This window comes from Zootoca vivipara, chromosome 12 (genome assembly GCF_965207765.1).
Source record: "Zootoca vivipara chromosome 12, rZooViv2.hap1.1, whole genome shotgun sequence".
Taxonomy (NCBI): domain Eukaryota; kingdom Metazoa; phylum Chordata; class Lepidosauria; order Squamata; family Lacertidae; genus Zootoca; species Zootoca vivipara.
Window position 1 is genome coordinate 33893202 of NC_142595.1, and position 26451 is coordinate 33919652.

The following is a 26451-nucleotide window of genomic DNA, read 5'->3' on the forward strand; positions in this document are numbered from 1 at the left end:
CCATGAAGCAAGAAACTCATTTTGATCTGAATGCAAGAACCTCAAAAACCAGTATGTTTATTGTAGCATAAAGCTTCATGGGCCAGAGCTCACTTCCTTAGTTGCATGGCATGTTATCCTCAGCTGACAGATCTATCTATCTATCTCACATAGGCCCTTCTAGTTTGGGCCCTGAATCTGTTGCAGCAAAGAGCAACAACCCAGCTATTCCACTGGAATGTCTCTACAGAAGACACCTGGTTTAACATTCCGGTGCGCCACAATCTGAAAACAGAAGAAATAATTTCAGGATAAGTTGTATCACATGAAGGTCACTGCAGCGCAATGCAGCTTCACTTGATGAATCAAGCACGTGAGCCAAACCACTTATGAAGGGGTGCAAGTCAGATGGCTACAGGGTCCCCAAAAATGCCTTCCAACCTTGCAATTAGGCAGATTTCACAAATGCATGCCCCCCTGCCTCAAAGGACAGCCATCAAGTGATGGCATGCATGTGCAGAACAGCCAGCCTTCATCCACCAAATGTGTGACACCACCTCACTGCACTACTTCCTTAGCTGAGATGGGCTCCAATGTTCAGTAAGCATTTAAAAAGTCAGAAGCAAAAACACACAGAAAACAAGGCACCTTATCCTCTGGATCTCAAAAAGAAACTTTTGACTACACCCAATTTCTGATTGCACATGTTCTTGATGCTTCAAAGGAAGACAACACAATCTTAACAGGCAAGAACCTTTTGGCCACCAAATAGGCCAAAACAGAGGCTTCAGGATTTTTTTTTATTTTTAAAAGTATCCCTCATGACCAACTCTGTTCTGAAGTCAGTAAGATGTAGTCAATACTACTAAAGCAGAGGTTTCTTGATAAAAAAAACATTTTCTGATTTCTTCCCTAACATTTATTAAAAGCTTATTTAGAGCCATTTCTAGTTCTTTTTCCCTGCATAAAAGCTTTTGAAAACTCTCCTGCTGCCACAGCTAATATGCCCCCGTTTACCCCTTACTTTACAGACCAAAGCCTTCTCCTAGACGTCTTGTGACATACAGGAAACTCCGCATATATGAGGGGTTACGTGTTGAGGCACCATAATGTAAGTGAAATCACATATATTGAGAACGCCATTGAAAGGGCCTCTGGGAACCCTTGAAAAACCATTGAAGCCATTCAAAGTAGCAGGCAGAGATGGGGGAAGGGTTTCATTGTTTCATCCTGTTCATCTGAAAAACACCACAACTCTTAATAAAGTTAGTGCTTTATAAAAATCCCAGAAACACAGACACAAAAAACTGATCTTCCCCTGTCGCCCACAAAATCACCCGCCTGGGTCCATTCAAAGAGTCCATCTCCCTGTGAGTGCCATGCGCAGCAGATCACAAGTCCATCATTCTTTCCCAGATTGGAGGAACCAAGTGGGACAGGCTTCAGATCAGGACACTAGAAACAGGGACTTTGGTGGGTCGCCCACCCTGAGGAACAACAATGCGATCTTCGCCTTCAGGTGACTCGTGAAATTGCCCTGCAGGGAGAAAGAGTATGGCAGGGTCAGAGGCTGTTTGTCCATGTTAGAGGAAAGGAGGCTCCTGGTTGTTTGTCCTCCCTTGATTTCCTACATGGTCATACACACTTCCTAACACACAGGACTTATCAAGACTTAAGACATGGGCCATCCCTGCTACTCAGAAATTGCTTTTGTTGCCACTCAGCTGCAGCCACTACAGCAAAGCCAAAAGCCTCCTCATGTAATTGCCCCAAAAGGTTTCTTCGTGGGGGACAAGGCATTCTAAATCAAAAAGATGCTTCCAAAGTGAGGTGATAACAATTGCCGTCTCTTACAAACACTTTTTGGGCAATTTAAAATCACACAGGGAAGCTCCCTGGACACCCACATTTGGCATTGCCTTCCCTTTCCATCCTAACTCATAACTGGCTGTTACACCACACCATCCTTTTTCCAGGAAAGTTCTATTGTGCCACAGGAGAGGAGTGGCTTCCTCATGGCACAGAGCCACAATTGTTTTTGCTACTGGGGTGCCTGTTTGGTGCAGCAGTTCCGTGCCAGGCTTCATGGACCTTGACATCTCAACTCTGACTGGCCAATGGAGGGAAGAGGTTTTACCTTGTACATACAGCTCTGTGCGCTTACGGTCTGCCTGGATGAAGCAAGCCGTAGCCAGGAAGAAGCCGCCACCAATAACCCCAACAAAGGCACAGACCATGAGCGCATATTCTAGGCTTCGGAACTGCGACAGGAATGTTTGGGGGCGATCATATTGGATTCGGTCACTGATCTGGAGAAGGGATTCAGCAAAAGAACACACACAACACACCATTATGCAGTGTCAAGTGGAGCGGCACAACTAATAGGAAAGCTGGCAGAATTGGAAATTGGTGGTGTTTCCTAGCACATAGCAATTGATCACAGCTGAGGCAATGAGTGGAAAAAAAACCCACCCCTACTACTCAACCACTCTCTCTCTCCTCTGGTTTGTTGTGTGCTATTGCTCAAAACTCACTTAAAGGAATCGCAGCTGCAGTAGTTCTAAACCAACAAAATTCTTTCCAACATGTGGAAAACAGAGTATCTGCTAATGTTGTACAGTATATGTATCATTTATATCGATGCTGGCTTTTAACAAGAATGACTACAAAGTGGTTGACAGGCAATAGAACTATTTTAACATTTTTCAAAGCCACACAGTAAATGCATATAAAATAAAAAATTATTTAATACGAATTTGAGAGCACACTTCCAGTTAACTCTCATAAGACCTGGCAAGATAAACACATTTTTACACGCCTCCAAACACAGATTGGCAGGCAACATACAAGTAACATTTTGAGAGAGCCTTAGCTTCGGAGTCGCTATTAAGAAGGCCCTGCTCCCAAATGGAAAACAGTCTGTTCTTAAGATGATCACCCCGAAGCAGAGCTTCATCAGCTGAGCTTAGGTCTTGGGAGGTTAATATTGCACAAGGTTGCAATGCATCAATTTCCCTTGGCCTGAACAAACATTGCAGGATCAGCCTGGGCTGTTTTGGCCCAAGAAATACAGCTGTGAGAGCCAGTGTGGTGTAGTGGTTAAGAGCGATAGACTTGTAATCTGGGGAACCAGGTTCGCGTCTTCGCTCCTCCACATGCAGCTGCTGGGTGACCTTGGGCTAGTCACACTTCTTTGAAGTCTCTCAGCCCCATTCACCTCACAGAGTGTTTGTTGTGGGGGAGGAAGGGAAAGGAAGAATATTAGCTGCTTTGAGACTCCTTAGGGTAGTGATAAAGCGGGATATCAAATCCAAACTCTTCCTCTTCTTCTTGCAAAGTATGATCTAAGTGTTGGGAAAGAGAGCAAGCAGCTGATGGCAGAGAAAAGAGGAGCTGCTTGATGGGTAGAATGCCTCAGATGTCGCAAGCTTTGAAAAGCTGATCAGAAGTGCCTTCTCGCTGTCCCAAGCACTTACCAGGCCAATGAGATAAGGACTCCCAGCATCACCCAGAAGATGCGACAGCAGGATCTGAAAAGCTTCAGCTGTGGATCGGCGTGTGGGGATGACAACATACTGGGAAGAGAATAAAAGCTGATTTACTGGTGCCCTCTGCTGGACAGCAAACAAGTTTTAAGGTCGCTTCCCCACATAACTATAAAGCCATTACAAGCCACTCTCTCACACACATTGCTAAGCCTCTTCTGGTTGCCCTTCACCTTGCTTTTATTCTATACCCGCTTTGGTGTCTTGCACACTCTTGCCAACTGAGGATTTCACTTAGCACATTTGACAAAGGGGACCAGAAGCCCCCAGAAGCTCATGCAGTCCTCTGTAGAAAAGCAGCAAAGAGGTGCAGTCCTGTATACCATGCCAACTGCCATACCAGACAGTAATTGTGGTAGTATAGCTATACACCGGTGAACCGTTGCGCCAGTGGATCTATGACACAGTGATACAGCCAAAATGGGATAGGGATTTGGGCAGGACAAGGGAGGAGAAACCATCATGTTGGAGCTGTAAGAAACAGTACACTGACTACCCTGCTATCTGCCATGGGCACAGAAGCCCTGGAGGGATGCCCAAGGTGCACACTTGCAGCAACACTTCTAACTCCTCCCTAGAGTAGGCCAGAATTATTGTTTCATTAGAGGGAAAGAGATTTGCCTAAGGATATCTTGTGAATTCTCAGCAGAACTAAGTTCTTTTTTTTAAAAAAAACCACTGTCAATGGACAGTTAAACTCAGGGCTGGCTCACTCTACTTGATTCACTCTGGCTACCACCACGTGAGAAGGCAAACGAGAACGGTGCAATTCTGCAACTGAAATAAAAGTCTAATGTTTTGCACACTGCCTCTTCCCCACAGTCTCACCAGAAGGATGTCCGCCACTATGGCCCAGTTGAGGGAGAGGAGGGTCTCACCAATGAAGATAAATACCTGCAGAGGAAGGAGGAGTGAAGAGGAGAGACGGCATTATTTTTGTTTTAAAAATCCTTTTAATTTTTTTTAAAGATTCCAAAGCAGTGTACAAAAGTTTAAAAAGAAGAAGAGGAGTTTGGATTTGACATCCCGCTTTATCACTACCCAAAGGAGTCTCAAAGCGGCTAACATTCTCCTTTCCCTCCCCCCCCCCAGCTGCATGTGGAGGAGCGGAGACGCGAACCCAGTTCCCCAGATTCTACTGCTCTTAACCACTACACCACACTGGCATAGGACAGGCAATGGTGGGACAGGCAACGGTACCCACCATGCCACACCATGGACACTGCCACAAGAAAGCTGGCAGCACCCTCGGTGGCTGTACCAAATTAACAATTGAAACTTGGGGCAAACTCACGTAGGTGGCAACGATGCTCTGCTTAGCGGTCACCACTGCTAGGAACAGGAAGGGGACAGAGCCCAGCAGTCCAGTTGCACACACCAGGGGATCAGCACGAGGGTTGGTGCGGCGCCAGCGCCGGGAAATCTCCACCCCAGCACTGACACCCAGCACACCAGTCACACAAGTGATGACGCCAAAGGTGAGGCTGCAGAGATAACGATATGAAGAATTAATAAAAGCACCGCAGAGAAGGCTCAGAGCACTTCACATATGGTACACCCCACATTGCAGATGGGAGGATGAGAGACAGCAGCATGCCTAAGGCCATCTAGCAAGTTTACTGCAGGGGCAAGATTCAAGATTTGGGGCATCCCCATTTGTGACAGTCTCTTAGCCCTTATACTACAAACAGCTCAGAGTTAAGAAACACAGAGGTTTCAAAAGACAGCAGTGGTGAACCTCCACTGCTCAGCCAAGTGTTCCTCAAGAGAGAGCTGAACTGATGTCATGACTGAGGGCTTTCTCGGCTACTAACTCACCTATCAGAGTCAGAAGCATGTCCTGAGGGAGAAGGCAGGAGAGTGCCAGCTGCCAGGCGTGAGCGGTACAGGAAAGTTGGTGTCCACAGAGCCAGGGAGCCTGTCACAAAGGCCACAGCTGTGAAGCCTAGTGATGACAATATGAAACTGCGACTGTCCATGGGGGGGGGGGGAGAGAGAGAGAGAGAGGAAATGTGAGCATAAAACAATAGCCCTAATCATTCCTGCAGTCAAGCAATTGGAACCATCACAGATCTATTGCAACATAACTTTCCTATGACCTCACCTACAAGAGAGTTGGCTCACCTATTCACAGCTGTAAAAATACAGAGAAATCGAACTATAGGCAACCAGGGATGAGCCAGTCCTTAGAAACACTCAGTCATCCCATGGCAGGATCTCTTTTAGGTCACAGTTTGCCCACCTGTAATAGTGATGGCACAAGTAGCAAGGTGTTCTCCAGCTCAGGTGGTTACTAGGAGAAAATAACCATACCAGGGAACTGCAACTGGGGACAATTTGTGAAACGCAGTCTGTAGTGTGCCACTGCCTCCTACAGAGAACATTGCTGATGGCACATCACATCTGCAGAGGGCCACAACCCTAGGCCTAAAGCCTGGGCAGGGGAGAACATTTTCTGTCAAGGGCTTTATATTCTTGGGTATAAGCTCTTGGGGGCCACATGCCAGGTAGGGTCAGGGCCAGAGGCAATGATGGACAAGGCTACCCCTTTCCTCTCTCCTTCTCCTCACCTTGTTTCCTATCTAGCAGGCTACTGCAGTGAGGACAGAGCACTCTTATCAGAGGGCTTTTATCACTTCCTCCCTCACTCCATTTCGCCCTTCCCTCAGTCCCCATTTCCCCACTCCAGCAGTGGCAGACTTTGGGCACTCAAATTTCAGCAGTGCCCTGGGTGCTAAATCTGGCGCCCCCTGTCTGCCACAGAATTGTTCTACAGAGTAGCACCCAGTACAAACACACCAGTCATACTACCCTAAAACAACCTCTGCCGCAGGACTTCTTTTCTCTAATCATATGAAGCTGAGAGCCTCATGAAATTAGGTCAAAGGCTGCATAATGGGCCTTGGACCACAGGCTCCCCACCCCTGTCTTAAAGCAACTCCTTTTCAAGCTACTGCACTAGCCTGTTGGCCCTTATTATGTTACAAAGAATGCTGGGGCACTTTCTCGTGGATTAAACAAGTCATCGGCCAGGCCTGCTGGACCTGGTGCGATTTAAGCACACACCCTAGAACACATCTCAAGTCTCAACATCTGCTTATAACTGCAGGGGAAGACTGATAATAGTGGACAAGCTTATGCTCAAGGGAACCTTCGCTGCCATTACCAATTTCCTTAATTAAGTTCCCCAATACTCTGAAGAACCAAATTTCAAAACCACCTCCATAAAGCACTCTGGATAGGTACCTGTCAGTATTGCTTTAAAAGCTGCCACAAGAAAGAAGACTGTACAGATTTTCCCTAAGTGGTTTGTTTTGCTTCTCAGTTTCTTGTCCTTTCGCTATCACTAAAGAGAATATCTACACTGATCTGGAATCAATGAAACTAGGGCAAGAAAGCTACACCTCGGTTTACGAATTTTCGGTTTACGAACGCCTCGGACCCATCTGGAACAAATTCACTTTCCATTACTTTCAATGGGAAAGTTCGCTTCAGTTTATGAACGCTTCAGTTTATGAATAGACTTCCGGCACCAATTACACCCATGCTTCAGGTTAAGTACACTTCAGGTTGTGTACTCCGCGGACCCATCTGGAACGGATTAATACACTTTCCATTACTTTCAATGGGAAAGTTTGCTTCAGTTTATGAACGCTTCAGTTTAAGTACTCCGCAGCAAGCCTGGAACAGATTAATCCATTTTCCATTACTTTCAATGGGAAAGTTCGCTTCAGTTTATGAACGCTTCAGTTTATGAACAGACTTCCAGAACCAATTGTGTTCATAAACCGAGGTACCACTGTATTCCGGAGCAATGCAGAAAAGAAAGGTGGGATGTGGCCTACATGGCAGCAGTGCATTAAACGGCACCCATTACTCACTTGCGGCTCAGGGCCCGCAGGTCAGCTGCCCAGGAAGTATACTGCAGAGGGGCATCTGAGTGCGTCTCCACAGTTCCCCGAGGCGGCTCACGCACCACAGTTATCAACAGTATCACCGCCAACGCTCCCAGGGCTGGTGTCACCTGTATGAGAAGATAATGATCTAAGTTGGAGGCATTCTAAACAGAAGAAAATAAAAACATGTATGCATAGGTGCACAGCAGACAAGCTTACTACAATGTGATGAAGATGAGCTGAACTGCAACATCATAAGGCAACAAACACCAACCAGTACAATTGTATCCCCACCCTACTCACCCGCAGGGCCCAATGCCAGTCGTCAGCCACATCTTTCACCTTTGAACCCACTATGTAGCCCAGTCCACTGCAGGTGAAAAGGGAGAACAGTCAGACCCCCCACTCAGGCAGGCTCCCCTCTTTCTGTGAAAGCCAATTAGGTTTGGTCATTGCAACAATGGGGGAATGCCAGAGATCAGCGGTAGAGCACCTGCCTTGCATGCAGAAAATCCCAGGTTCACTTTCCAGCATCTCCAGGTAGGGCTGGGAAAAGAGCCCTGCTTGAAAGCCTGGAGAGCTGCTGCCAGTCAGTGTAGACAATACTGAGCTAAATGGGCCAATGGTCTGAATCAGTTATATAAGGCAGCTTCCTATGCTCCTATTCCATGGCTTATGTCATGAACACACACATTGTGCTTTGATTGTTGCATAATGTGCTTTGATTGTTCCATAAGCCTGATTGTCAATTTACAGTAAACAGATTAGTATCTCCAGTTCAACTTCACTACAGTGCATACCCCACCCTAAAACAGACCACAGGGTGTTCGCACCTGCCCACAGGTATGGCGAAGTAGAAGATGCTGAGCATGCGGGATCGGCGGTCACCCACAAACAGATCAGCAATAATGGTGGGGGCAATAGTTGAGTAGCTGGCCTCTCCTACACCCACCATGCCTCGTGTCAGCAGCAACAGCCAGAACATCTAATGTGGAGAAAACAAACAAACTGAGGAAATGTAATAGTGTAGCTATAAATCTGAAACACACCCCTAAAGAACCTCAGGACATGCAGTCATGTATGGGTGCAAAGAATACTTTGTCAAGTACTGTATTCTTAACCCTTCTCAGAATTACAGTTCCTAGGATTCCTTGTTTGGTAGCTGTGAGTGTCAAGAACAGGTTTCAAACCTGTTCAGCAGTACTTTATAAATAGCCACTTTTCTGTGGCTTGTGACAAGTCAATCATGCACAAGGCCTTCCAAAACCGTTTCTTATCGGCTAGCAAATGTTTGTGATTTTATCCAGAGTTCAGCTTAATGACACACAGCTTAAATTGAAGGAAAGCATTGCATCTTCCCAATCTCAGAGGGCAGCTGTGCCAGATCTCCCCTGCCCCATAAGCCTCAATGCTGGGGGGTGGAAGGGAAGACACACAGATCCCAAACCCAAAGTTCTTCCCCATGCCTGGGTGAAAACTAATCTACAGAATCTTCTCCCCTGCCCCCATACCTCCTTGGGAATGTAGCTGCTCCCCAGCGTCACTATTGACCAGAAGGTGATCCCAATGCACATCAGGTATTTGCGATTATAGCGATCCCCCAGGTAACCGAAAATTGGTGCAAGCACCATATAGCTACTAATAAAAACTGAGAAGAAATAAATAATTATTTCCAGTGGCAAACACTCCTGCTTCAATAGCACTGCCCTTACGAAGTGCCTGGGTTGCGGGTGGGGAAGAACCAAGCCCCATCACCCTACTCACCTGTTTGTAGGAGCCCTGATTTGCTATCATCAATGTTAAAAAATGCCTCAATGTCAGGAAGAACGCCTGAGGTAAGGAAGAAGGATTACAGCATTAATACTTGGGAAAGACAACTAAGTATCCTCACCCCAAAACAATCCATCATGCCCATAATTATTTAAAATTAAGGATTAATGTTTTTGGGGAGAAAACCAACCCCTCATCGCTTTAAAACTTACAGCGCCCACCCTCCTGACACAGCCAGGAAGAGAAGCCTAAAGTTCCAGCTACCGTCCCATAGCACCCCAGCACCCTTACCAGCCACAGTGAAGCGGTCCATGTAGTTCAGTAGGTTAACAAAGCAGAGAACTCCCACAATGAAGCCAGCCCGTGTAGAGGAGATGCCCGTGAGGGTCTGTACCTCTTCTTCCCCTTCATGCCCAGTTTGCAGACCATCCTTTCCCTCTTCCTCTGTGTCATCTGCCTGGGTCAGGATTGGGGCTGTATCCACGTAAGGTTGCCGCTGAGATGCCATGGCCAGCGGCAAGAAGAACCCACTGGAGAGACAATATGAGATAGCCAGCCCCTTACAAACCCTAAAGAACTGCAGGGGAGAACAGCAAAAGGTCGCCTTTGGCAAGTAACCAGTCTTATGGCAGTTACTGAGGAGCTTAACTAGGGCGAGAAAAGCAGACCAGAAGAAGACGACCAGAAGAGAAAGTCAGTCAGTAATACAAATGCAAAACACACCCACTGTTCAGCATTATATTCTCATTTCCCACTCCTTTATTATTTTTATTTTTTATTACATACATATATTGCTATAATGTAAACAAAGCCAGAGATGAATTTAAGCGTAGTTACTCAGAGTCACATCTCGGACTGAAGGGAGAAAAATGACAACAGGCCCCTTACTCCGCCAAGCCTGACCTCACCCTGAAGCTATAATTAACCTGTAGCCCCCCCGAAACCCCCTTTCCCCTCCAATTCTAACCTGAGAGTTACCTAGGGAGGGAGTCCCGTCGCCCGCTCTCCCCGGCCCTACCAAGGCCCCGCCAGCATCTCACACGCCGCCCTCGCCGGCGACGGACATACCCAGCCTGCCACCCCCTCCCCACTCAGCAGAGCGGCTCGGCGGGATCACGTGACGGCTCTTTTCCTTGCCCTCCTTTCACGAGCTTTGATTATCATGTGACTCTTCTTCGTCCCCGCCCTTTCCGCCTCCCGATCCCTGGGTGCCATGGGAACAGAGCCGGTCGCCTGATCGCCTTCCGCATCACCAATACAAATACCGGACGCGCCGCGCGCTCTCTCCCGTCCCTTAAGGCGTCAGAGAGGCGCGCGCCCGCGCGTGTGTCGGTAGCGGCGGGATGAGGGCTTACTTCGGTTGCCATAGTTACCAGCCCAAGCCCAGGCTCCTTGCCCCCTCTGTGGAAATTTGACCGACCCATAACGGGTCCCTGCCCTTCTCGAGGCGCGTTCCTTCGTCGCCATGGTTACCAGAGCGCTGCGGCCTGTGCTTCCCTGTCCCCTCAACACACCTGGCGCCTTGTTTACTGCCACCGCCTCGCTATCGGGAAAGCAGTCAGCTCGCCTTCCGTCACGTCTCCAAAGCCTTTGACAGCACATTAAACTCCATAATAACCTCCCGTCACACGCCTCCACCCCATAATCTGTGACACACACTCCCTCGAGTAAGAGAGGCGACATGATAGACGTTTGCCAACACCGTGCATGGACGGCATGGAATGGATAGAGAGAAGGGCTTCTCCCTCGCAGCGCTCTTGGGCATCCCTTGAAGCTGAACGCTGGGAGGAATCAGGAGGGGGAAAATAAAAAGTACTGACAATTCCCCCCAACACACGATTAAAAAGTTTGGAACTCCCGCCCACAGGAGTAAAGAATGGCCACAAGCTTGGATGGCTTTAAAACAGGATTAGGCAAGTTTGTCGAGGGCGAGGCAATCAAAATGGCTGGGTTCACCAGCTGCTGGGAACAGGAGACAGGAGGTGGGCAGGGTGCTGTGGTGCTAGCTCCTGACCTGCTTGCAGCTTCCCACAGGCCCCTGTGAGGATCGGATGCTGGACTACATGGGCCCCTGGCCGGATCCAGCAGGCATTTGCGTTATGAGTCACTATCTTGAACGTGAACGCTTTATGAGAGATCCCACACACAACCAAGAGGATTGGTAACGTCTAGAAGTGGTTAACCTGTTCAGTCTGTTACAAATAAAAGTCTTGTTATGGTACCTCAGATGTAATAGGTTTGTTGAGGCACCAGAAATCCTGTTTGTGCAACCATCTAGTCCAAACAAACCTACTTCACAATAACTCTTTTTGTCAGTCTTTCAGGATGTCATAAGAGCCTTTGTTGTATTTGGTACAGCAGACATGCACGGCTACCCTTATGAAATCTACACCCTAGGTCAGGGGTCAGCAAACTTTTTCAGCAGGGGGCCGGTCTACTGTCCCTCAGACCTTGTGGGGGTCCGGACTATATTTTGAAAAAAAATATGAACAAATTCCTATGCCCCACAAATAACCCAGAGATGCATTTTAAATAAAAGGACACATTCTACTCATGTAAAAACATGCCGATTCCTGGACCGCCCGCAGACCGGATTTAGAAGGTGATTGGGCCGCATCCATGTAGTAATGGGGGATTTCAACTATCCTGATATTTGTTGGATGTCAAACTCAGCCAAGAGCATAAGGTCGAACAGATTCCTCACTGGCCTTGCAGACAACTTCATTGTCCAGAAAGTGGGAGAAGCAACAAGAGGATCAGCCATTTTAGATCTGGTCCTAACCAATAGTGATGACTTGGTTAGTGGGGTAGAAGTGGCAGGATCATTAGGTGGGAGTGACCATGCTCTTCTGGAGTTTATTATCCAGCGGAAAGGAGCAACCAAGCATACTAAGGTCCAAATTCTAGACTTTAAGAAAGCCGACTTCAGAAAACTTAGGGAAACGCTGGGTGAAATCCCATGGACAGTAATACTAAAAGGGAAGGGAGTTCATGATGGTTGGGAGTTTGTTAAAAGGGAGATATTAAAAGCACAACTTCAGGCAATACCAATGAGACGGAAACATGGAAGGTGCCTAAAGAAGCCAGGCTGGCTATCTAAAGAACTTTTGACTGAGTTAAGATTTAAAAGGGATATGTACAAAAAATGGAAAAGGGGGGAAATCTCCAGAGAGGAATTCAAACATATAGCCAGCACGTGTAGAGACAAAGTCAGAAAAGCTAAAGCACAGAATGAACTCAGGCTTGCTAGAGAGGTTAAAAGCAACAAAAAGGGCTTTTATGGGTATGTCCGTAGCAAAACGAAGAACAAGGAAACAGTGGGGTCACTCAGAGGAGAAGATGGTGAAATGCAAACAGGGGACAGAGAAAGGGCAGAACTCCTCAATGCCTTCTTTGCCTCAGTCTTCTCCAAGAAAGAAAACAACGCCCGACCTGAAGAATATGGAGCAGATGATTCAGCAGGGGAAACACAGCCCAGAATAAGTAAGGAGGTAGTACAAGAATACTTGGTTAGTTTAGATGTATTCAAGTCTCCAGGGCCAGATGAACTACATCCAAGAGTATTAAAAGAACTGGCAGAGGTGATTTCAGAACCACTGGCAATAATATTTGAAAATTCCTGGAGAACAGGCGAAGTTCCAGCAGACTGGAGGAGGGCAAATGTTGTCCCTATTTTCAAAAAGGGGAAAAGAGAGGACCCAAACAATTACCGCCCAGTGTGAAAAAGGTGAAATACCTAGGAGTAAATATGACATCAAAAAATCTGAATCTTTATAAGGATAATTATGAGAAGTTATGGAATGAAATTAAAAGAGATCTGGAAATATGGTCAAGGTTGAAATTGTCCTTAATGGGCAGAATAGCAACTGTTAAAATGAATGTATTGCCGAGAATGTTGTTTTTATTTCAGGCTCTTCCGATAGTAGATAAGATGAAATGCTTTCAAGAATGGCAGAAGACATTGTCTAAATTTGTCTGGCAAGGGAAGAAACCTAGGATTAAATATAAACTTTTGACAGATGTAAAAGAAAGAGGAGGATTCTCTTTGCCAGACTTAAAGATTTATTTTGAAGCTGCAGCTTTTTGTTGGCTGAAGGAATGGTTTTTGCTAGACAATGATGATTTGTGGGTTTTGGAGGGCCATGATAATGCATTCGGGTGGCATGCATATTTATGGTATGATAAAGTAAAGTTGCATAAAGGTTTTAAAAATCATATAATTAGGAAATCATTGTTTAATGTATGGATTAGATATAAAGATTTGTTGGAAAGAAAAACTCCTAGGTGGATTTCACCACTTGAGGCAAAGAAACCTAAAAGGACAAATATGGATGAGAATAGGCTGAAATACAAAGACATTTTGATGGAGGAGGGAAGCCAATTTAAGTTAAGGCCATATGAACAATTGAAAGATAGGTTGAGTGATTGGTTTCAGTATGTGCAGATAAATGAAGCATTCAAGTTAGATAAAAAATAGGATTCCAATCAGAAAAGTCGAAATTAGAAATAGAATTATTAGATACAGATAGCAAGAATTTGTCCAGAATGTATAATTTGCTGCTAGAATGGCATTTGAAAGATGAACAAACAAAATCGGTTATGATTGAATGGGCCAAGGATTTGGGTCATAATGTGATGATGTCGGATTGGGAAAAATTGTGGAAGAAGGGTATGAAGTTTACGGCATGTACTGTGTTGAAGGAGAATCTGATGAAAATGATGTACAGATGGTATTTGACGCCGGTTAAGTTAGCGAAAATGTACCACAAAAGTGACAACATATGTTGGAAATGTAAAGAGGATGTTGGCTCATTCTACCATATGTGGTGGACATGCCCTAAGATAAAAGGCTTCTGGGAAATGATTTATAATGAAATGAAAAAGATTTATAAAAATACATTTCTGAAGAAACCGGAAGCCTTTCTACTTGGAATAGTAGGGGAAGAAATTCCCAAAGACGATGTTACTTTGTTCATGTACGCCACCACAGCTGCTAGGATTTTAATAGCAAAATATTGGAAAAAAGAGGAATTGCCCTCGTTACAGGAATGGCAAATGAAAATGCTGGACTATATGGAACTGGCAGAATTGACAGGAAGACTCCGGGACCAAACAAGTGACAAAGTTGAAAAAGAATGGAGGAGGTTTAAAATATATATAGGGAAAGTATTTGATAATTAGGATTCTGAATATCCAGGGAAATAAAGAAGTTAAGGCAATAGGGAGAAAATATGAGGTTAAAAGTAGTAAATTTTGGTGGATGGTAGAAAGATGAAAATAAGAAGAGTTAAAGGGATTATGCGATGGGTAAGAAAGATGAAATAGAAACTGCTACAGATGTATATAAAAAAGGAAAATCAGATAGTGGGGAATTGGGGAAGCCAAAAGACAATGAATATAAAAATGGATTGAAGAGGATATGTTTTTGTTTTGTTCTGTTTGATGTTGATGTATTTATGTATTTTTGTATTTTTGTATTTCTATGTTTTTGTATTTTTATGTTTTTGAAAATTTGTGTTTTATAAAACAATTAATAAAAATATATTTGAAAAAAAAACAATTACCGCCCAGTCAGCCTGACATCAATACCAGGAAAGATTCTAGAGCAGATCATTAAGCAAACAGTCTGTGAGCACCTAGAAAGAAACTCTGTGATCACTAAAAGTCAGCATGGGTTCCTGAAAAATAAGTCATGTCAGACTAATCTGATCTCATTTTTTGACAGAATTACAAGCCTGGTAGATGAAGGGAACGCTGTGGATGTAGCCTATCTTGATTTCAGCAAGGCCTTTGACAAGGTGCCCCATGATATTCTTGTAAAGAAGCTGGTAAAATGTGGGCTAGACAATGCTACCATTCAGTGGATTTGTAACTGGCTTACTGACCGAACCCAAAGGGTGCTCATCAATGGCTCCTCCTCATCCTGGAGAGTAGTGACTAGTGGGGTGCCACAGGGTTCTGTCTTGGGCCCAGTCTTGTTCAACATCTTTATCAATGACTTGGATGATGGGCTTGAGGGAATCCTGAGCAAGTTTGCAGATGACACCAAATTGGGAGGGGTGGCTAACACCCCAGAGGACAGGATCACACTTCAGAATGACCTTAACAGATTAGACAACTGGGCCAAAGCAAACAAGATGAATTTTAACAAGGAGAAATGTAAAGTACTACACTTGGGCAAAAAAATGAAAGGCACAAATATAGGATGGGAGACACCTGGCTTGAGAGCAGTACATGTGAAAAGGATCTAGGAGTCTTGGTTGACCACAAACTTGACATGAGTCAGCAGTGTGATGCAGCAGCTAAAAAAGCCAATGCAATTCTGGGCTGCATCAATAGGAGTATAGCATCTAGATCAAGGGAAGTAATAGTACCACTGTATTCTGCTCTGGTCAGACCTCACCTGGAGTACTGTGTCCAGTTCTGGGCACCACAGTTCAAGAAGGATATTGACAAGCTGGAACGTGTCCAGAAGAGGGCAACCAAAATGGTCAAAGGCCTGGAAACGATGCCTTATGAGGAACGGCTTAGGGAGCTGGGTATGTTTAGCCTGGAGAAGAGAAGGTTAAGGGGTGATATGATAGCCATGTTCAAATATATAAAAGGATGTCATATAGAGGAGGGAGAAAGATTGTTTTCTGCTGCTCCAGAGAAGCGGACACGGAGCAACGGATTCAAACTACAAGAAAGAAAATTCCACCTAAACATTAGGAAGAACTTCCTGACAGTAAGAGCTGTTCGGCAGTGGAATTTGCTGCCAAGGAGTGTGGTGGAGTCTCCTTCTTTGGAGGTCTTTAAGCAGAGGCTTGACAGCCATCTGTCAGGAATGCTTTGATGGTGTTTCCTGCTTGGCAGGGGGTTGGACTGGATGGCCCTTGTGGTCTCTTCCAACTCTATGATTCTATGATTCTATGATCCGGCCCCCGGGCCTTAGTTTGGGGACCCCTGGTCTAGGTCTTCTCCCTGTCATGGCAAAGTGTTTTTTCCCCTTCACACTCCCTGGAAACCAGCACTTATTTTTACAGTCCTAAATTAGTGTGGGTAACAGGGCCGGATTTAGATAAGAGAGGCCCTAGGCTACTCCACTTGTGAGGCCCCTTCCAATCACACACCCTCACGACTGGAAGAAAACGGAAGAGAGTTATAAACAAAACTGAGTGAAGCCAAGGATGATGACGGGTATTAAAAATTCTGCAATTCACAATTTCTCCTCTAAAGGACATCAGAAAACTTCATCAAAATTTGTTTGTCACTTTCAATGTACAGAATGCTCAGCGCAGACAACCTCTCTCGAGACATTGTGACCCTCAATTCATTTTTAATTATTTTGAGTCTTGAAAAACTCCTCTCTCCCGAGCAGTTAGTGACCATAAAGAAATTGCCGCAAGATTGCTTCCACATTAGGAAAGGCCATCTGAATTTTTTCCTTGTATATTATTTGATAAAGGTCTGTATGAAACAGAGAGTGCTCTGCTGTAAGCCTATGGCTTTGTCTCACATATAGGTGAAAGTGCAAAAATTCATCTATAAATTTCAGGTCAATATCTTCTGAGTATGCTTCCATCAACAGTTCAACACCTTGCTGAATTTCTTGCTTGGATGCTATCAGGATAGCAAGAATAGAAAACAATTGTGCAACATCCCTGTACACAGTACTATTTCTTTTTAAATTGGCTTCAAGTGCATCTAATATAGCAGTGTTTCTCAACCTTTTTTGGGCCAAGGCACACTTGTTCCATGAAAAAATCACGAGGCACACCACCATTAAAAAAGTTAAAAAATTTAACTCTGTGCCGCCCTATATTGACTATATAATTATGACTGTAAGAAACACTTGCCAATTGCTGTGTTGGTTGCAATCTCCTGTAATAAGGCTTCACAAGCCGCTGATTTCTCTGCCAGCACAATCCTTTGCTCAGCAAGTTTCAGGTTGAGCTCATCCAGCCAGCTTCTTTAAGTTTGTCTAAAACCACCCTCCTGTGGTGGTGGCTGTTGAGAGCTGCGCTCGCCCCGCGTCGTGGCCCGGCCGGCTTCTTTTCCGGCGGGTTAGTGGTGGTTATTGGCGGCCGCCAGGCACGTGACAATGCAAATCGCCCTTCTCGTCGCGGCACACCAGCCAGTGTCTCACGGCACACTAGTGTGCCGCGGAACAGCGGTTGAGAAACGCTGTAATATAGGAATAAAGGATTTTATCCTAAACTTATCTCTTGAAGAAAGTGTATCTAAGGCATCAGGTGCACTTCTGTCATTTCTTTGCCGTTCCCTCACTCTTTTTCTCCTTGTTTTGTAGTTAACATTTGGCAAGGTTGCATTTGCTTGCTTCTCAAGCTCATCAAAATCTTTTCTAATTTTCCTTTAAAAATCCATAAGTGAACAGTACAAACTTGCACAAGAACTCAATAACAGGCCTGATTTGTGAAGGGCTTTGCCGACCTTGTGAAAATGACCTAGCACACAGATTTATATTTCTCAAGATTTTGCAAACTTTGGCTGTGAACTAGGGCCCCACAAAAAAAAAATTCAAGTTGGGCCCCAGAGTTTCAAATTGGGCAGCATTGGCTGGCCCTGAATCTCATAGTTGCTGGGGCCAAGTTGCCCTGCCCTCGCATGAAATCTTGATTTCGCAATTTGGGGAGAGGGGAGACTACCCGCTGGGGGGTGGGCAAGCTGGGGAAGCCCCCTAGATTTAGAGGCCATAGACTTCAGCCTACTTAGCCTATACATAAATTCGGCACTGGTGGGTAATAAAGTCATCCTAAGTCAGAACTGCCAGACTTGGCAGATATTTAAAGGCTGCATTTAATTACCGCCTGGCTGCAAGGGCAAAAATCAAGCTGCCACACATGCATGTCACATAAAACTAAACTGCCTGCAGTCTAAGAAAGATTAAATGGAAACACTTCAGCCAAGCACAAGGCTCTTTTTAAAATCCAAGAGGAGTTTTATTTTTTGCAACACAACACAACAGTAAATTGTAAAGTGAGGGGTCTGTAACAAAATGTTATAGTATGGATTGCTGCTGCTCAGGCCAACCATGTCCTTTTCCAAAACATTTTTTTACCATCCCTCTTTTTTACCCTCACATGTAAGTATTATGTATGGAGCTAGTGAGTACACACATTCCTCATTGGGCTGTTTCCCCCACCCCTTCATTCTTTCCTCAAGGCATTTTGTTTCGTACTCTCGGCAAACCTGCTGGTACCAACTTCTAGTGCATTGATAGCGCCCCTTTGGCTACACAAGGATCAGCACTTGCTGAATGAGTTTGTGGCTGTAACCAGTACAAGGCAAAGAACACAATGGCGCCCCCATTCAAAGTCAGCCAGACTGGCAGTTAAGTCTGTGTATATCCCGTATTGCTGCCCCTCCAAAATCTGTCACCCGAGGCAGCTGCCTTATTCTGGCTAAAGGCAGGGCCTGCTCTGCTCTTTTTTTGTGGTGGGTTGATTTAATATAGGCTTTAACAAATAGAAGTCTCAACATTTGGCAGAACTGAAGACGCAAACAACTTTGAAGCCCTTCAAATCACAGAACCACCTATTTAAAACATTTCACACATTGCAAAATAGGGTTAAGTTGCATTGGGCAATATCAAAACTAGGTTAAAGTGTGCTTAGGTAGGGCAAAGCTTGCAAAGCTTTAGACAATGATAAAGTCAACATACAAATTAGGGGCAAAGTCCTTCACATTTTAAAAAGTAAACTAGCAGCTTGTAACATTTTTCTGAGAAAAAATATATATAAAGGGCATAGGAACTTCTTGCCAGTCTGTCACCATATATTATCCCAACTCCATTCTAAAAGCTGCCTGCAGTTTTGCAGCCTGAAACCTAAAGCCTGCCAACATCGAAGAGGAGGAAATTTGGCAGGCAGTTTCTTGCAGCAGAGAAAAAGCTACCAAAATTCTATGCAGTCATTGAATACCCATGAAGTTGATGCTATGTTTCCACAGAAACACAAATAATCCAATAAATATCAGAATCTTTGTCCCCTATGAGCTGCAAGGCCATAGTTTGTATTCAGAATCAATCCCATTGAACTCCATGGACAAATGCCTAAATAAGTAAACTACAGCTTTGACATACTTTTATGTGAAGGACTTTGGACCTGACTTGGAACAGGAGAAAAAGTAGGAAGGGAGGCAGAGACAACATCAGAATCCTGGTGGACTGGTTCTGTGTTACTTTGAAAAAATGCTGTTTTTTAAATGGATTAAGTCCATATCTTATTTGCTGTAGGGAGGACTCCAATAAAAAAGGAGGTACCGGTACAAATCTAGCAATTAAATAACCAAGAGACATTGTTAGGTAAGTTAGATGTACATGGAAGAGTATAGGTAAGATAGTATCTTCTGAGTCTGCAGCTATTCACAACGCCAACTTATACTCTGCACACATGGATTACAAATTTGCTTTAAAAAGCCATATTCAAGGTGGGGATGCATATAAAGAGATATAGACAATGTAATATCATCCAGATATTTGGCTACAGGTTCCAGCAGTGCAAGCAAGCATGGCCAGTGGTCATGGGAATTTCAGCCTAACAATCCTGGAGGTTGGCTAGCCTTGAAAAAGAAAGTTTGAGAAATCTGGCATAGACATAAGAGGACTATAATTTTCTAGTAGGGTTTAAAAGACTGCACAGACCTCAAATAATCCAGTTCTACTTACTACCACCAAGTAAAGGTAATGAAAGAAAACAGTAACAGGATTATATAGCGTTGTTAAAACAAATGGAAAAGGGGCACTGATTTAAACAAAACAGAATTATTCAGTGCACACTGCCCCTCCAGAATCTGTATTGCTTTCACTTTAACTGAGCAGTTTCTTTCCACTCTGCTCCAAGGGGGCCAGTTACAAAATTTGCTTTATTAAGTAAGTTTCAGGCATGTGGATGGGACGTGACATCGGAATGCAGTTTTCCCTCCCTGTGTCTGGATCAGACAGAAATTACCACACTCCTATCATGTTTAAGAAAAACAAGGCTGCTTCCCTTGCACTCAGACATTGGACACAATGAAGTTGGTCAGAACACAGAGCCCAGGTGAACAGCCTCTTTGAAGAGATGGAAGGACTTCTAGCTCCATACTTCAATTACGTCGCCAGACTCCATCCCTAACTCTTCAGGGGTGCAGGTTCCTGCCAAACGCTGTCCATCAAAATAGAACTTAAGTTTGCATCTGCCGAAACCTTGGGCTTGACGGTAGTGACTCATAAGTTTTTGCAATGGCTCCCCCTGCAGGAACAAGAGAGAAGGACAGCTGCAATACTGCCCCACCAACACTAAGTAGCCCTCTTCCCCCAAACCACAGTCTACTTACCCTCTGGAGGGTAAACTCCATCTGGGAGCTTTTGTCTTTCCCTTGCACCCGGAGTTGAAGGTTTCCAGCATCACTGCTCCCTTGGCTAGTCGTCTCCACTACACAATCTGGGGGAAGTCCACATTACATTGATACACAACCAGTAAGATCAAGACAGCAATCCCCCCACAATGTAATCCTCAATTCCATTGTAGGGTATATTATGTTGAGAGGCACAGACTGACCCAGCATTACCCGGTGAGCAGGGCAGTCTCGAGCAAGTCGCGTGCCCTGGCGCTGAGGGGCGGAGATCGCTCCGGTGCCCCCGCCCTCGCAGGGTGCGGCATGGTTTCCGCGTGGCAAAGCCGCACGGCGCCCAGCCTACCGGCCCGGTCGCACCGCACCACTGGGGGTCTACCTAGAGCCGGCCCTGCCGGTGAGCTGTATGGGGATTTGAAGCTGGGGTCTCCCCAATCACTTCCGACCACTAGATCCCAGATTAGCTCTCATAATGGAAGAACAGGGTCTAGGAACAAAGCAGGAGAACAGGAGCAAGGGGTCCATTGGGAGCTAAAGCAGGGCATCAGCACCCCCAACTCAGAGGACAAGGATGGCAACAGTCATACAGAGAGACTTAAGGGACTGAAGACTCCTGGGGGGGGGGAAACAAACAAACTCTCCACTACTCACCGATTATATCAGCCACCCCCAGGCCCAGTACACGGGGGGTGGCATCAGCTGCAAGTTCGCGATCTCGGAACAGGAGAAGTATTCTGTCTTGGTGAACCTTCAGCGTCTGAGCCATGTGCTCAATCACTCGTTGAAGGGGGTCAGTCTATGGGGTGCAAAGTTGAAGGAGTGAGTTAGAAAAAAACAACATATACCAGGAAAACCCTACCTGCTCAATTGCCCAGGGAGGGCATTTAGTGCCCAAGGTTGTTTTTTCCTTCTCTTTCCCAATGCCATTTCCTTTGTGATTTTTATAATTTAAGCCCTGAGGGCGGAACTCTCTTACTGATTTTTATCAGTGTCTCACAAGCCATTTTGGGCTGAAGATACGGGTAGAAACCCTTCAAACAGAAAACAAACATATCTCAACACTTATTTATGTTGCTCCAGGTCCTAGAAAGTGGACATTTCCCAGTTATCACTATCATCACCATCTTACTGCCTCCACAAGCCAACACAGCCTTTTAAAAAAGAATATTGTTTTCTTTTTTCAATGCCTCGGAGGCCAAGTGTCAGGAAGAAAAGTGGGGTGTTAATGTTTTAAATAAATAAAGATACCATACTACCCTGTTTCCCCTATTTTAAAATAAGCCATAGCAGGATTTTTAAGCATTCAAGGAATATAAGCCATACCCCGAAAATAAGACATAGTGATAAGCGCAGCAGCAATGCCGGCCGCGGCAGGAGGAGGAGGGGAAAAATAAGACATCCCCTGAAAATAAGCCATAGTGTGTGTGGGGTTTTTTTTTTTTTATAGGAAAAATAAATATAAGACGGTATCTTATTTTCAGAGAAACACGGTATTCATGAGACTCACCAAAACATTCACAATTTTAAACAGGGCTATCAGGAAAAGACCCATGGACTGCTTGTACCAGATGGGAAAGAACGAAGCAGTGGTCAAACTACATAGTCTCCCAGGGTTTCAGGCAGGAAGTTTCTCCCAATCCTTCCTACTTGGAAATGCTATAAGGTGGGCCTTCCTGCATGCAAAGCAGATGCTCTTCCCCCAATGGCAACTCACCATCTGAACAGAAACTTTGTAGACATCAGCCCGACACCGGATCTTTAGCACCAATTCCTGGGACTCGGAGGGGTCAAACACATCAATCAGGACCACGTCATCTCTGAGTTCCTCATCTTGCAAGCTCTTCTTGGCAGCTGAGAGGGAGGATGTCAGATTCCTGAGCTTCTGGTGGAAGTTTCTGAGGAGACAACAGAACAAAAAGAACCCCATAAAACAGGTGGGAATAAGATAATGTACCTACATTTAAGGTGGCAAGCATGCCACCTTAAAGAATTAATCACCATAAACCTTTTGCTGAAAGTAGTTCTGAAAGCCACGAGTCGTGAGTTAGAGGACCAGACCACTGACAGACCAGATTCAAAACACATCTCTGACATGGATTATCTATGTGGAACTGGGCTGAGGCACTCTCTGAGCCCCACCTGTTAAATATGTACAGGACAAATTAGCTTAGCAAAGGTGTTCAGGGGACATACACTGTTAGGACTTGGTTAAAAGAAAGAGATGACATAAGGCAGGGATGGGGAGACCTGTGGCCCCACCTATGTTTTTTGACTCTCATCAGTTCCAGGCAGCTTGGCTAAAGGTTAGTGTGGAGGAAGCTGTAGTCCAACAGCATCTAGACTAGAGGACCACAGGTTCTTGTGCACGTGCGCAAGTATAAAAGAAAACATGATGAAGATGGTTTAAAGATGGTACCTAACTCCAGAAAAAAAATGCCAAAATTTATAAAATTAACTCGAAGGAATGTTGGAAGTGTAAAGATAAGATAAGCAATTATTTTCATTGCTGGTGGCAATGTGATAAAATATATGAATTTTGGAACAAGGTGTACAAAAAAAATTAAAAAGATGTTAAAAATCACATTCGAGAAAAAAGCCAGAAATATTTTTATTAAGTATGGTGCCAGACAACTTCCCGGATTATAGGAGAAATATCCTATAATATGCCTGCACAGCAGCTCGCCTTCTCATTGCTAAAAACTGGAAGGGAGAGAAAGTTCCAACGATCTCGGAATGGCAAAAAAAATTAGTGGAATTTATGAATTTGGCCAAAATGACAGAAGCGATTAGGAATATCTCAAAGCAAAAATGTAAGGCAGAATGGAAATATGTAGAAGATTATTTAATTAAAGAAAATATAAATACAAACTTGGTGATATGCTTCGACTGAAACACATACAGAATATATTTAAATTTGTTCTTTGTTTTTTCTCAATTTTTCACTGAATAGATTGTGAACAACCATGGTAGATAAAAATATCTATACTAGATAATCACATTAACTAGTATAATCACATTAACACATAAACTAATCAAGATAAGACAAAGCAGGAGAAGATAAAATTTATAAAAGCGATGTTTAAATAATAGGAAGTCAATTTTTTTTTAAAAAAAATTCTTTTTGCGTTTTTTCTTTTTCTTTTTGTATTTTGGATATATTTGTACCTTATTCTTTCTTTGTATTTGATTTCTTTTGTAATTTGTATTTTTAGCTTTCCTATGCATTTTTTTCTTTGTATTATTTCTGGATTTGTTTTTGTAATTTTTAAAGTATGCAAATAAAGATTTATTTAAAAAAAGAAAGTGAAAAAAGAAAATAGATGACTACAGGTTCCCCAAACCCAGCACAAAGGTTTGTAAACCTGAGACACATAGTACAACATATTTCTTTCACTAATCTGCTTGGCTTTATAGGAGTGGACTCTAGCTAATCTAAGCCTCCCACCACCAAGAAACCTGTCTCTCCTTCCCTCCCAGAAAGCCAAATCTCTTGCAGAGTACAAGAAAACAAAAGCTGGTACAATACATGAGCCAGCTAAACGCACAAGAAGTGGCTTTAGACAGGGGTCAGCAAACTTTTTCAGCAGGGGGCCGGTCTACTGTCTCTCAGACCTTGTGAGGGGCCGGACTATATATCTTTTTTTGGGGGGGGGGATGAATGAATTCCTATGCCCCACAAATAACCCAGAGATGCATTATAAATAAAAAGACACATTCTACTCATGTAAAAACATGCTGATTCCCAGACCGTCCGTGGGCCGGATTTAGAAGGTGATTGGGCTGGATCCGGCCCCTGGGCCTTAGTTTGCCTACCCATGGCTTTAGAGATAGATGTCTTGTGCCTGCCAAATTGGGTTGGCAGGGTTTTCATAGATCCCAATCCTCCCCAACAAGCCTGTAAGGCTTCTCTTTCTCCCCCCCCCCCCCCCGCCACACCCCAGCACCAATCCGCAGAACCCCATTCCCCTTCCAGAGGACCCCAGATTCTTACTTAGCTCCATGGCGTCGTTTCTTGAGCTTGAGCTGCGGTGGAGGTGGCGGTGAAGGGGAAGGAGCTTCACATCTGTTGGAGAGAGATCCAACAGAGATATGGTTTTAATTGGGAATTCCAGACCAGCTGGTTAGAGGAAGAGAAAGAAGCAGACCTTTTTTCTTGTTTCACTTGCTTTGTAGGAGCCTCTTCCTCCTCTACCTCCTCCTCATCTGATGTGCCAATGACTTGCGGTTCAGAAGACAGCACTGGGGTTCGAACCGGCAGTTTCAGAGACTCAGGGAACAAATGGAGACTGTTCTGAACCTGTCAACGGGGGGGGGGGGGTGAGGAAAGAGAGAAAGGAGAACAAAAAAAAAACCTCAGTTTTTCTCCCCGGACACTTGGGCAGGCAGGAAGCAGTACTGCTAAGCCATTTAGAAAAGGAAAGTGGATTAGTTTCTGCAAAGGTAGGTGCTAGGACATCAGGGTTCAATCCAGCCAAGAGTGTGTTGGTAGTGAGGAGTGGAGGAAGTGTCTAAATCAAGTAAGCAAAAAATAGTGAATCTCTGGAGCTATTGGGAAGTGAACTGAAATTAAAGCACTCCTGGGTTCTCCTCCCAGGACCGATAAAGAAGTTGAGCAGGTGAGAACCGGGGGGGGGGGGGAGAGAGCATGCTGCCTTATGCTTGTTGGGGTGGGGGTGGGATTGGATATAATAATCCTGTAACAACAGCGAAAGCAGAAGAGTTAAGTGCTTTTGCTTCGGTCATTCACTGAAGAGAAATGAACCTCTACTGAAAGCCCCGAGAGCACGAATCCAATGTAGTTAGCTTTTTTTCCTCCTCCCTCCTCGACCCCTTTTCCTTTCCCGCCTTTTCAGGTTGGGCTGAGGGGCTGTCTTGCCGGCGACGTCTGCAAGCCGCACTGGCAAGTCTTCCTTTTCCCTTTCGGCTGCAGGGAGAGAGAGAGAGGCGCCCACGCCGCGCGGCACTCGCCTTGCTGGAGTAGACGGGGACGGCGGCCACGCCGATGTCAGCGGGGAGGATGCGGCGGCGCTTGATGGGGGGCTTCCTGGGGCTCCCCTCCGGCTCCGAATCGCTGCTGGAGCAGCGACCCACCTGCAAGAGGCAACGGAGAAGTGAGGCGGAGGCGCCATGCGAGCACGAAAGTGCCCCACCATCCCTAAACACAGACCACCTTCTCTCACGCGCGTATTTACCGTCTCCGCCATGGCAGCGGCATCAAGCTCTCTTTATTGGTTTTGTTTGACAGCCCGCCCCGCCCGCCCCGATTGGTCGTCACGCCCGACTCCTCTGTCCTTCACCGCCGCCACCCAATAAAGCTTTCGAATCAAGCCGCCTCTTCCGCTGCAGCGCGCTAAGAATCCTGGGAACTGTAGTTCATCGCCCTGCCCCTCCCGAAATCTTTGCCGTTGTTGTTGATTCCCTCCAGCTGTTTTGGGACTACAATTCCCATCAACACTGACCACAGGTCCTGTTAGCTAGGCATGATGGGAGTTGTAGTCCCATAACATCTGGAGGGCCAAGTTTGGCCATGCCTGATGTAAGGAGCTGAAAGAGACCTATCCGTGAAACATTAGAGAATTGCTGCCAGTCAGTGTAGACAGTACTGAATTGGATGGGCCAAGGATCTGACAATATAAGGCAGCCTCCTATGCTCCTTTGCGTGTTTTTCATGCTAAAGTGGACATGCTAAAACATGTACAGTACAGTAATGGAATAAAACTCAACATGCATACTACTGAGCCTAAAAATCAATATTTGATAAATAACCATGAACTTGATAATAACAGTTTGATACCAGTGTATTAAATGGTATCAAAGGCTTGAATGTGTTTCAACCTGAAATAGTATTTTTAAACAGAAAATTATACCGTAATTTAAAAGCAAAGCCACACCTACAGCTTATTAGAAAACCCATAATAAAAGAG

At 45.0% G+C, this 26451-nt stretch overlaps 2 protein-coding genes across 5 annotated transcripts; both read right to left on the reverse strand.

Moving 5' to 3' along the window:
• Positions 1-31: 31 nt before the first annotated feature.
• On the reverse strand, positions 32-10296 carry SPNS1 (SPNS lysolipid transporter 1, lysophospholipid). Of its 4 annotated transcripts, none has more exons than XM_035134903.3 (13): positions 10259-10296; positions 9482-9720; positions 9185-9250; positions 8932-9068; positions 8254-8405; positions 7724-7790; positions 7406-7548; positions 5343-5495; positions 4819-5008; positions 4353-4418; positions 3456-3554; positions 2117-2288; positions 32-1516 (listed from the first exon to the last, which is right to left on the reverse strand). In XM_035134903.3, exons 2-13 carry the CDS (start codon positions 9696-9698, stop codon positions 1422-1424), a joined length of 1557 nt encoding a protein of 518 aa, XP_034990794.1. In that variant the 5' UTR covers positions 9699-9720; positions 10259-10296; the 3' UTR covers positions 32-1421. The 4 variants fall into 4 exon arrangements, with proteins under 4 accessions (XP_034990794.1, XP_088512197.1, XP_034990792.1 ...); XM_088656071.1 differs by having other exon boundaries at positions 9482-9838; XM_035134901.3 differs by having other exon boundaries at positions 10169-10296.
• Positions 10297-18108: 7812 nt separating this feature from the next.
• Positions 18109-25871, reverse strand: NFATC2IP (nuclear factor of activated T cells 2 interacting protein). Its single transcript, XM_035134907.2, has 8 exons — positions 25720-25871; positions 25496-25618; positions 24673-24824; positions 24519-24590; positions 22242-22422; positions 21179-21323; positions 20510-20616; positions 18109-20424 (listed from the first exon to the last, which is right to left on the reverse strand). Exons 1-8 carry the CDS (start codon positions 25729-25731, stop codon positions 20266-20268), a joined length of 951 nt encoding a protein of 316 aa, XP_034990798.1. The 5' UTR covers positions 25732-25871; the 3' UTR covers positions 18109-20265.
• Positions 25872-26451: the final 580 nt, after the last annotated feature.